Source organism: Hippocampus bargibanti, linkage group LG02, assembly GCF_051943395.1.
Source record: "Hippocampus bargibanti isolate YZ-2025 linkage group LG02, ASM5194339v1, whole genome shotgun sequence".
NCBI classification, from domain to species: domain Eukaryota; kingdom Metazoa; phylum Chordata; class Actinopteri; order Syngnathiformes; family Syngnathidae; genus Hippocampus; species Hippocampus bargibanti.
Genome location: NC_142735.1, coordinates 26,300,142 through 26,312,481, shown reverse-complemented (window position 1 = coordinate 26,312,481; position 12,340 = coordinate 26,300,142). Strand labels below are relative to the sequence as shown.

The following is a 12,340-nucleotide window of genomic DNA, read 5'->3' as shown; positions in this document are numbered from 1 at the left end:
CAATCGATTAAATAATGTATTCCGGTCATTTTGATACATCTGGAGAGAAATGTAGTGACAAACTCTTTAGTACTCAGAGTACCCAAAAAAGGGTACTCCTGGGACGATTTGTAAGCGAACATCAAATACACTGTAGCGCAACACACAACGATTGACCATTACGTTATTTATGTGTTTTTTCTTCTAATTTCGCCATCAACACGGATCAACACAAAGTTTTCTCACCAAACAAAGTACCGCAAAATGCATTGAGGTTATGCAAGGTATGTCCTTTCTCGGTTAGGGGCGTTCCTTAAGTGCCGTAGGGTGAGGACTCGTCACCAACTCAGAAACAAGACTTCCGGAATATTCAGCGCAAGTCTTAAAAGGTAAAATATAGCTACATGCTGTGGAATCATTGTAAAATACGCTCAGTATAAGTCATTTGGAGCGATTTTACAAATTACGGACACAACTTGTCCGGAGACGTCGGTTGTCCTTTGAGTATAAACAACACTAAGGAGCCAAAAGAGTCGGATGTTTTTAGTGAGCCGAGCCAAAATTCCCATTCACTACAACAAAAGGCTTCACACAATAAATGGTTCTTGTTAAGAGAAAACAACTCCGACATAGAATATCTTCAGATACATCGTCCCGGTGGACGCCACGCGGGCTTTAATTCACTCCGGTGGACCCTTCGATTCAACCACGACGGGGAATTTAAGATGAATCAGACGAGACCTGAGTCAGGGAACAGCCACAAGTCCGGTGGGTAGGAGCGAGTTAGCCTGCTAATGCTAACGCTATTTTGCTTCAAGGTTTGAAACAAATGGAAGCGAGAACGTTTTTTTAACGCTTGACCGAGTATACAGCGTGCTTGAGGCTAAACATTCTATATTATGCGGAATATAACATTTATATATTAAGTGATATGGAAAATGGCATTGGGAAATTATTCAGACGCCCCGTTGTTTACATTAGTGCTGTTGCGTAATTAACATGTTCACCGGATTGTTTTGTCTTGCGTAATGAATTTTAAACCGCCGTAAGTACATATTAAGTTGTTGTCTTTTAAATAGGGAGGTAATGTCGCGAAAATTCCACTCGAACGATTTTTAAAAGAATGAAATCAAGCGGCAAATGCAGTCCCCCAAACAACTAATTTGAGTTACATTTTTTTTATATATCATGACCTTCGAATGGAAAAAAATATCTAGAGTATAAACCCACAACTTCCGTTTTCCAATAAGCATTTTTGCAAAAACAACACATTTAATTTAAAATCGCAAATTAAGCTACATTGATCCTTTATTTCTTTTCACAAATGATAAATCGACATTTAGCGCAGCAGTGGTGATCTAACACTGATTGCTTGTTGCGCCTATCCTAAAATTTTAAGGGAATGAAGATTACTGCAATGCAACGAAGAATCAATGTATGCATAAAATAATGATGTACGTAAGAGTTGCATCCCTTCTAAAAATTAACGATGAATGAACAATGAGGAAACTGCTCCAACTAAAAATGTATTCAAGTATCTTGCATTTTTACTACCAACCCTAATTTTACAAAAATAGCTTATAATAAATCACTTAATGTCCTTCGTTGTTATGGTGAGTGTGTGACATCTTTATTTGCAGGCCTGTGGGTGCTGTAATGTCCTCGGCTGCCAGCATATTTAGGAAGCCCCCCCGGAGGAAGAAATCTTCACATTTTTGACAGGCCACCACCAGGGAGGAACTAAGTCATGACTGAAGTGAGCCTCAAAGTTGCACCGATAGAGGGGCAGGACACAGAGTGGGATCATGAACCACCTCAAGCGAAGATAGCCATCCAGGAGGATTCGAATGATGGAAGCCAGACTCCTGCCAAACGACCGCAGCTGGGTGATGAGGAAGAGGGACTGTGTGGGGATTTCCAGTCAGCGCAAGAAGACATGGAGCAGGAAGACCAAAGTAGATACTTTTTTCCTCTTGTTATTTTGACATGTCAATTACGTCATTTGTACACAGAGGTTTGTTTATTTGGACTGAGCAACAGAAGACACTTTGCACACTGAACTCGGTGAAGAAGAAGATGAAAAAGGACTGACTTTGGGAGGAGGCACAGAGGAAGAGGGGCATTGCCAGCAGATTGCCGATGACTGCCATGATGAAGGGATCCAACCATTGGAGGAGGAGCCGAATGAATCTGCTAACAGTCCAAACGAAGGACAGCGGTAAGTTGAACCAAGCTTTTTTAAACATGACGCACTCATGACTTTTTTCTCCTTTCTTTTTTTTCGTTCCAGCACTCTTGCCTTAGACTTTTCCCAGACCCCCCAGGTACTGATGAGTTCCTGGATTGAATACTCCAGTTTCCCTGAGAATTACCTCAAAGGTTGCAAATGGTAATTAAAATGCATCCGAGAAAAACAAAATCATCAACATACTGCTGTGTCCATTATCGCATTGGATGAAATCAGTGACTTTTCCCACTGGACCTGCCAGGGCTCCCGACGGTTCCTGTATCCTGAGCAACAGTGCAGACAACGTGCTGCGTGTCTACAACCTTCCTCCAGAGGTTTACACCTACAACTGGGATTTGCTGCCGGAGATGGTGAGCATTACAGGGGTTCGTTATAAGTGATTGTCAAAAGTTTGGTCAGGTGGTACCTAGCCAGGCTCCCTCGCGTGGTATGCTGCCAAAAACAAACAAACAAACAAACAAACAAACAAACAAATAAACAAACAATAAATAAATAAATAACACATTTTATGATAAATAAAAAATAAATAACAAAAATAAATAATAACCAATTGAAAATAAATAAAATAAATAAACCCCGGTAGATGGCAAATCAATTTCTTCTCTGTGAGACTAATAAAGGTTAATCTAATCTACAGTATTTTCATGTGTATAAGGCGCACCCCAATGGATGGTTTATTTTCAATCTTTTTTCTTTCGTTTTCCAAATACTGTATTAGGCACACCACATAATAAGGCGCTACAGGAGAGGTTGGGATTACACACAACTTCTACAAGGGGAAATGGAGTTGGTAGCTGCTGACAGTAGTAGAGACCTGTTGTGGCTCAATATTACTTCAATTACTTCATATAAGGCCGCAGGGTCATCTTTTGAAGAAAATGAAGGCTTTTGGGTCCGCCTTATATACCGGAAAATACAGTAATCTATGAATAAACTAATGAAATGTAAAGAAATAAAAAAAAATACATCAAGAAATATGAAATACAGTAAAGTCTCGTTATATCGATATCGGATATATCGATAGTCCCGGTTATATCGATACTATTTCTATGCACGCACGGAGAAAATTACATGCAAACAGGGTCGGATATATCGATAGTCCCGGTTATATCGATATTTTTTCGGACTCCCTTGAATATCGATATAACGAGACTTTACTGTATATGTAAAACACATATAACTAAATACAGTGAGACTTCAACTTACCCACTTAATTGGTTCCCAGACAGAGTGTGTAAGGCGAAAAGTGTGTATCTCCAAAAAAAATTCCCATAGGAAACCATTAAAATGGGAATAATCCGTTCCCGGGTTTCCATAAAATATAGTTTTTAACTAAATAAGCCTTAAAACTACACACAACATACCTTATTCTATGTATAATAAATGTCCTATTGTATTGTAATGAAAGAAATACACTGCATTGTATCAGTCAAAAAGAGAGGCACATTAAATGAGGACTGTAATTAAAGAAATAAACTGTGCTGTAAAATAAAGTTTTATTTACCTTTTTGATGGTCGTTGATGGCTTATGGAAGGACAGTCACCTTCCATAAGGACTGTTGGTAACTTAATCTCTGGTGTGGCTTCTCTTCTTTTTTCTTTGGACACTCCTCATCATTTTTGCTGATTAAAAACCTCTTAATTGACACCTGTTGCTTTCTGACTTGTAAGGTCTTACGAAGCTGAGGCATCACATTATCTTTCATCACGTTGATGATTGTCATAGCCAGTCTTTTCTGGATGGAACTGTTCGGTAAAAGCCTGCACATCATTCCACTTTGCCAACATTGCCTTCTCCTCCTCACCCTCAGATGTTCTCGAACCATCCGTTACTGGCTTTAAAATCCTCAATAAGCGCCAAACTTCCAGGTTGGCGCATGGCGATATCGGCGTGAATTAGCCGTAAAATTTCATATTTTTGGATGTAAACCACAATAACAGTCATTATTCTTGACTTCAAATTTGAAAACTAGTTCCATATGTAATATGTGGAGGGGATTAAACATTCTAAGGGCTTCCTCAAATTCATAACGGCCCTCGAGAGGAAACCATCACTACAATGTGGCCCGCGGCAAAAAAATGACTTTGACACCCCTGATCTAATCTAAAACCATGCATCTGTCGTAAGAGCAATTCCTTTAGTGCCCCCATCAGGCTAATGTTAATATGACAATTTCAACAAACCCTCATTTGTGTACTCCGGTCTCCGGTACATTGGGTGAACATTGTCATCTTTGCAAAGGCAGAATGGATCATCCACTTTTCTTCTTGTTGTGTTGCCAGAGTCCGGTGCTGAAAATGGCTGAGGGAGACGCTGTGTATGACTACTGCTGGTACCCCAAAATGAATTCTCTGGAGCCTCACACCTGCTTGTGAGTACTCGCCCGGTTCCAAAAAGTTGCTAAATATCCTGAAAACGTTTCTAGGTCGGCATTATTGCAGGTCGTAGCTCTTGGTCGCAACGTTGCTTGTGCGAGCATCTACACGTGTCCCTATAATGTAAAAGCAGAGCTGATAAATATACGACAGTCGACTTTGACTTCATGGTCACTTTGAGGACCGGTCATAAATTCGGCAGACAGGATGTGACCCCACTTTTCCCAACTCTGAAAACTAAAACCAGGCAAAACGCCCCATTCCACATCCCAAAAAATAAATAAACTAAACATAAATTTGAATTGAAAAAAAAAATCCCCAGAGGAAAGAAAAATGTCTATTTTCCAAACTGCTTTATCCTCACGACGGTCGCGGGGGATGCTGCAAGCTATCCCTGCAATCTTGAGGCAATAGGCGAGGGACACACTGAACCGCTCAAATTCACAACTTGGGGCAATTTGGAGTGTTCAATCAGCCATGCTTTTGCTTTCGGTATCTCTGCTGTGCTCTGTTCTGTGAAGTGGATACACTAACATTCGATACCAGGCGGCCCCAAAAGAAAAACTAACGAGCATAAAAAGGCCGAACTATGACAGCCTAGGATCCTAATCAGCAGGGCTCAGGCCTCCCGTTATGATTAAACATTTTGGCCAGTGCTGCAGACGAGCAGCACTGTAGCGACGCTAATGAGCCACTCCCCGGTACTGAAATAAAGTGACAATGGCGTCGCGGCTAATTGGTTTTGCGCTAATTAAGCGGCGGTGATGTTATTTTGGGGTTTTGCATGATTACATTCAGGCAGCAGTTCCACCTTCTGCAACACACATTTATTTCTAGGCTGTCCAAAAATATTCTTCATTTGATTGATTATAGAATCCACTGGAGGAAAAAAAAACTCAGCTATGTTGTGATTAGAGAACGAGTGAACGCACACCAAAATGTTTTCATTCTGTCAGTTTTGCCAGCAGTAGCCGCGACAACCCGGTCCATATATGGGATGCCTTCTCCGGGGAGGTGCGGTCCAGTTTCCGTCCTTACAACCACCTGGATGAGCTGACGGCGGCCCACTCGCTCTGCTTCTCCCCCGACGGCTCACAGCTCTATTGCGGCTTCGATAAAATTGTCCGGATATTCTACACCGAGCGGCCCGGCAGAGACTGTGAGGAGCGGCCCACCACAGGTCAGCCGTAGACCAAAATGAGAGATTGGTTATTAAAGGGGAGGGGTCTTTTGGGGGCGGGGGGTAAATGATGCGGGTCCTTTAGCTGTAACAATGTTGTGGCTGTCGCAAATTGTCTTCACTCAAATCAACATCATTTAAACAACATTGGCTCGATGCAGTTTGCTAACTCTAACATGTGAAGAAAACAAAGGGAACAGATGGCCCCCTGACAAGGATTGTTTAGCCCGACCCCCATAACATCTTGAATCTCGGGCCAAGAAGAACAAAATGCCGTACATGCATTCAAATGGTCTCTTTTGCGCTTCAAACAACCTTTCGGTTCATCTTTCCTCGAATGATGCATAGTTATTTGTTTACTTGCCGTTTGTTTTTGATAATGGCTGCAGTTACTCGCATTTGTCTTGACTGATGACTTTGCGTTTTGGCCAAAACACTCTCGATCGGCCTGTTTATGTCACTCTGAAAGGATAGTGAGCATAAATTGCATTGCATTGCTCCTGAGTTTAAGTTAAGAAAACATTTATTAATCTCACAATGGAAAAATTCACAGGAGCAAAGTTATGTTTAAAAACTTTTATTTTTAACACATTGTAACAAAATAAAAACAAAGTTTACAGTTTATCTTAGGGTGGGTCTGAAATCTATAGCCGCATATCACTAATTGATATTGGTTTATTGATATGTATAGTATTTTTTTCTCCTTTTCTTCATTCTTTTTTTTTATTTTTTAACCATTGAAAATGAGGACCCCCCCCCCCACAGAAAAAGGCTCAATTATTGGAGATTTTATTTTATCTTAGTCTAATACAGAGATTATCGCCCAGGCGTGTTATGTAAATGAGAGTGAGAGAGAGACCGACCGACCCCAATTCCACAAAAATAAATAAATACATTATAAAAGGTTGAGCGAGGGAATGTGGGAGATGAAAACGTGTGTGACAATAAGCATGAGAGAAAGTGTCAGTGCAAGAGAGAGTGTGACCTTTTGGTGTATGTGGGTACTCGACGAGACCAATGTCCCTTTCTCAAATCATCCCCTTTTCTTCCCCCAACTGCAGCGAAGAAGCAAAGTGGCCAAAGCGGCATCATCTCCTGCTTGGCTTTCAGCCCGTGCCAGTCGCTGTACGCCTGCGGCTCGTACTCTCGCTGCGCCGGCCTCTACTCGTGCCAGGACGGCACCCTGCTGGCACTGCTGCCCACCCGCCACCGTGGGGGGCTCACTCACTTGCTCTTCTCACCCGACGGCTACTACCTATACACGGGCGGCCGCAAGGTATGCGGGTGAATTGAAATAGAATTTCTCCAACCTGTGGTGGGGTCTTTTTCGGTCCCATAATAGCAAAAGTACTTCACTCGATAACAAACCACGTCCACACTCAAAGACACGGGGTGTGGAAAACTAGTCCACTAGTTACCGTGGCGCTGTTCGACCGTGTTGTTTGTCGTTCATCCGCCGAAAACTAGTCCGCCAGCCCCGCTGTGTGGTTTGGTTCGTCCGCTGAAAACGAGTTCGTATGCCAAGACTATTTGCTCGCGAATTTAATGTTGGTGAGGTGAAAAGTTTTTGAGGTAAAGCGTTCGTAAGCTGAGGTATCACTGTATATGATTATTACATTTATTCATTGGTGAAAGCTGAGCAGATTTTCCCCACAGTAAATGACGCATGATGTATCTGCAGGATCCCGAGATTCTATGCTGGGACCTTCGAGAGCCCGGTCAGGTTGTGTTCTCGCTCAAAAGGAACGTGGAGACCAATCAGCGTATCTACTTCGACCTGGACCCGTAAGTGGACATTCGTCCGCCGTCGCTCTGTCCTGGAAAAAGTTCCTCCCATGTGTGTTTGTGCTCTGCCAGGTCGGGCAGGTACCTGCTGAGTGGAGACACCGGGGGAGACGTGTCAGTGTGGGACACCCTGAACCCCCCGGGCGACGAGGAGCTACTGCAGCCTCAGTTCAGGTTCCAGGCTCATTGGGACTGCACCAATGGGATCAGGTACCGATTCACTGGCGCGGAGTGGACAAAAATCGTCTGCACATTTTAAAGTAGAGAAGGGGAAACATCATTCAGAGGGGGAAAAAAGTCTCACCCACAATCATAATGTATTTTTGTAACATTATAACTTTCAACTTGAGAATATTCGTTATTTTTTGTTAATGATGCAAATATATAATGTGGAATCTGAACATTTTAATCCTTACAAGCGGGGGGTGCATCAAAAAAATATTTTTTATGGTGTATTTATATGAACTGGGAGATACCATATTTATCCTAATACTCGTAACCTCGTAACTCAGTATGAAGCTTTCCTTTCATCATTTTCTTTCCCGATATACTTCCGTCCGGACAGTTTTTTACTTTGTTACTTCCGGTTGAGTGAACGCTGAGGCGTGTGGCTGCCGCTGCTCACCCGCAGCAATAAATATCCTGTGATTGTAAAGCAGTGGTTCTTAATCTTGTTGGAGGCACCGAACCCCACCAGTCTCATCTGCTCATATTCTTCCAATGACTGTGCCTACAAGCTGCAGTCTAGACTGAGGGGTGGACTTCTATGGCGGAGGATCCACCGAACCCCTGAGACTGACTCACCGAACCCCTAGGGTTCGATCCAACCCAGGTTAAGAACCACTGCTGTAAAGTGGCCTTGAGAGTTTTGAAAGGCGCTTATAAATGAAATGTATTATTATTATTATTATTATTATTATTATTATTATTATTATTATTATTATTATTATTATTATTATTATTATTATTATTATTATTATCCCAACTGTCTTCTGGCAGAACCTGAACAGGTTGTCAATAAATGGTGAATTTAGTTGAGAATTATAAAAACAAAAACAAAAAATTTAGGTTTTAAAAAGTCGCTTCCTTTTTGTAGTTTTTTTTCTTTAAAAAAAGTGACGTTATAAGAATGGTGAGGGTCACATTAACCTCTGTCCTTGAAATATACAGTGATACCTCGGTTCTCGACCATAATGCGTTCAAGAACCCTGTTCGAAAAGCGATTTGTTCAAACACCGAAACCATCTCTTTGCTCCTGTCACGTGCGAGTTGACAGCCGGGGGCGAGGCTGCCTCTCCCGGCCGCCCTCCACCTCCTGTCAATTCTCTAATCACGGACACGGGGCATTTATACGGTTCGCGATCACCTCGCCAATGCCGGATGATTGACTCACCTCGCCACCGTACCTGGACTCTTCCTTCGATGCGCAAGTGTACCCGGTCCGAGGTATTTTCCCTGCGTCCCGTAAATGTATGTCGTCTTCCGGGATTGCGTAATTTTGCACCCTTGTGTGCCATTTGCTTTTTGGCGTAGTAAGCGGGTCGGATCACCCCCTGCCTTCATACTCGCTGTATTTTCTTTTTATTTGTGAATAAACATCCTGCTTGGTTAGTGCGTGTCTGCTTTGGGATCCCAAACATTCCACTACGTTCCGACGAGTCAGCTGCCGTCACTCTCGCTCGGAACGTGGCAGCTACGGATGACTCGGCTACAGGATGTTCTTTTCTCTTAAAATATCTTTCCAATGACACTTGTTCTCACTCCCACAGCCACATCACTAGATTTCACAGCCTCCTTATTCTTTAATAACGTACTGATCATAGATTTCGCCATGCTGTATTCCCTAGCCAGATCAGACACTCGCACACCACCTTCATATTTTGCAATTATTTCTTTTTTAAATACAATAGTTGTACGCACTACTTTTCTTTTGTCACTTTTAGCAGCACTTACTTTCTTTGGAGTCATGATTAGGGGCTAAAACTCTTCGTACACCTATATTAAACGCTAGAGCAAAATGCAGCACGTCCGCAAGCGACAACAGTTGGTCACAAAGAGAGCGATCTACACCCGTACGCCGCTCAGCACCCCACCCTCGCTTACGCACTCACGCGCCGTATTGGCGTTCGAACACCGATTGTTGTTCGAACTACAAAGCAAGAATTTCTCGAATATTTTGTTCAGACTACGATTTGTTTGAACTGTGAGACGTTCGAAAACCGAGGTTCCACTGTATATTTTTTCAAATGTTTTTTTTTAAATATGACTTTTTTAACAGTAGACAAGTCAAACAATTTAATTTTTTCCTCTTTTTTTTATTACCAACAGAACAATATTTTGGTCTAGTTTTGACATCAACTCCGCAATTCTCACGTTCATAATTCCACTAAATGACGTTAATTGACTCTGATTTTGTGCACGCAGCATCCACCCGTTCATGCCGCTGGTGGCCACATCCAGCGGTCAGCGCCAGTTCCTGTGGCCCAGCGACGGCGAGGGCGACTCATCCTCCTCGTGTTCGGACGCTGAAGGAGACGGTCCGCCCGCTGCCCGCGCTGACAATGGACTGAGCATATGGTGGGCTGGACCGTGTGGACCTCCTGCCGAGGAGCAGAATGTTTCAAACATGCAAACTTGAACTTGAATTTGAATTTTATTAGGGATGCAAATGAAGACAATTGTGCGAGAAGCTTTCTATTTTTATTTCTTTTGTTTTTGATGTGATGCGCATCTGATTATATGCTGTACTTTTTTAAAAACTGGTGATTATATATATGTAAGACACTTTTCAAACAAATACAATAGGAATCCCTTTGCAAATGGTCGTCGGCAGGCTGTCAAGAGTCCACCTAAGCACCAAGGGCCACTCCAACCCCTTCAATGTTGGAACATTTTGCAGCCTCCTGCTCGCCTTTACCCAACTGACGAAATGACTTCAATGAGAAAAAGCGCTGGTCAGACCTCTGACAACGTTTTCCCTTCCACAAGTGGGGAGCTTTTGCCTTTTGTCCCTGTTAGCTTCAGTTAGCTTCAGTTACAGCTTCAGCTGTTGGTAAAGCTTTATATAAATCAATATGTATTGTGTTTTGTATAGCCGCCCCCATTTCAAGCTCATGTAACTCATGACTCATACAACTTAGGAATTAACTCTTTTTTTCTGATGAAAGAAGAAAGTGTAAGGTTTCTTACGCTGCATTGAATGTTTATGTATGAAATGGTTCCATGCCCTTGCAAACTGTCGTATTTTCCCTTACAAAATACAAAGTAATCGTACAACATATTTTTTTTCAAACGTGTTTATTTATGTAGTTTAACATGTTATATTGTACATGTGTTTGGTTATATCATTCTGTACATATTCTTAATAAATGATGAAATTACGTGATGAATGATGCAATGGGAAATCCCTAGACGCATGCGCACAGTAGCATCAAATCACTCGCTTCGTTTGCAACGAAAAAAACGATATCGAGATAGAGGCTACGCGGCGAACTCGTTTGACTTGATTGATTTGCCGTTTCGTGATAGTCGGTGTATACCGGATGGTACCCATAATTGACAAATGTGCGTTTTTCCGTACATATTTTCTTGTACGTCGTACACGTCTTAAAATGCATAATAAATGTACTTTGTACGGCAAAAACGTACAGGTTGACAGCTGTGATGTAGTCCAAAAACTCAATATTCTTTGGGTACTGCAAATTGAGTAAAAATGACAAAAACCCTGGCACTGGAGTGGACACATTTTTACACATCGTCTGGCAGTGAATGAGTTAAAAATATTTGTTTTTTCCTATAGTGCAACTTGATAAATCTCAAATGTAAAATTTTAGGTCCTAAGAATATGCGACTGTAATGTACAAATCAAATATCAACTATACTTTTTTCAGCATTAAAATAGAACTATAATCTCAAAATTATAAATCGTGAAAAATATGTCACTCTATTCTTATCATACAACTTCAATTTCAACTTGATGCGCTTTTCTGAATTAACTGAGTTTACTCTTCTCATATCGTGACTCAATAATGAAACGTGAGCATGCCGATTGCAACACTATGAGCAAACATGCTGTTTGCTCTCTCCCTGATCTCAAAAGTGAGTCAAGAGCACCACATCAACAAATTCGATGCGGTCCGTATCCGAGGCGTCTGTCGGTCGACCTTTGCTTTGGAAATGTTAACCCGCCACTCGATGGTTGCACATTTTCTCCCGCCACGTGATTTTGTCGACGTCCTCCGAATGGGGTGTGGGGTTTGGAGTTGAAGCTGGGAGGAAAGGGGGTTAACTGTGCTGCGCTGCTCGGCGCTGGCTGTTGCTTAGCAACCGTCACCACCTAAGGGGAGGATAGTCGCTACGAAGACAACAAGGGAGGACAAGAAAAATGGAACGAGGTGTCATCAAGGCTGAATTCCGAGTTGGCGGGGCGGCGCGGTGGCTGGCTGCAAAATTAGGCACACCTTCCCAACCATTTGGTATAGCGACTCATACAGTATTTAAAAAAATCAAACAATTGCCTTCCAGAAATATGAAATGGAAACTTTTGTATTCAGCTTTTGTGCTAATTCTGCTGTTGTGTGTGTGAACGCGCTCGTACGTGTATTGTGAGCTTCCGCTCACCAGCGTGCGGGAACAGACTGATGCTGAAGGATAAAGACGTGCAGCTGAGATCTATCAGCTACGAGGCGGGCGAGAATGCTGTGCGCTGACACTGACTCATATACACACACGCACACACACACCCGCACGCACATACACACACACACGTTCGT

General features: G+C 42.3%; 1 protein-coding gene across 1 annotated transcript; it reads left to right on the top strand.

Annotated features, from left to right (window-relative positions):
- The first annotated feature begins 552 nt into the window (after positions 1–552).
- On the top strand, positions 553–10,953 carry wrap53 (WD repeat containing, antisense to TP53). Its single transcript, XM_088990529.1, has 11 exons — positions 553–747; positions 1,620–1,934; positions 2,020–2,197; positions 2,270–2,368; positions 2,469–2,577; positions 4,511–4,599; positions 5,560–5,783; positions 6,845–7,059; positions 7,465–7,568; positions 7,641–7,778; positions 9,993–10,953. Exons 2-11 carry the CDS (start codon positions 1,727–1,729, stop codon positions 10,204–10,206), a joined length of 1,578 nt encoding a protein of 525 aa, XP_088846655.1. The 5' UTR covers positions 553–747; positions 1,620–1,726; the 3' UTR covers positions 10,207–10,953.
- Positions 10,954–12,340: the final 1,387 nt, after the last annotated feature.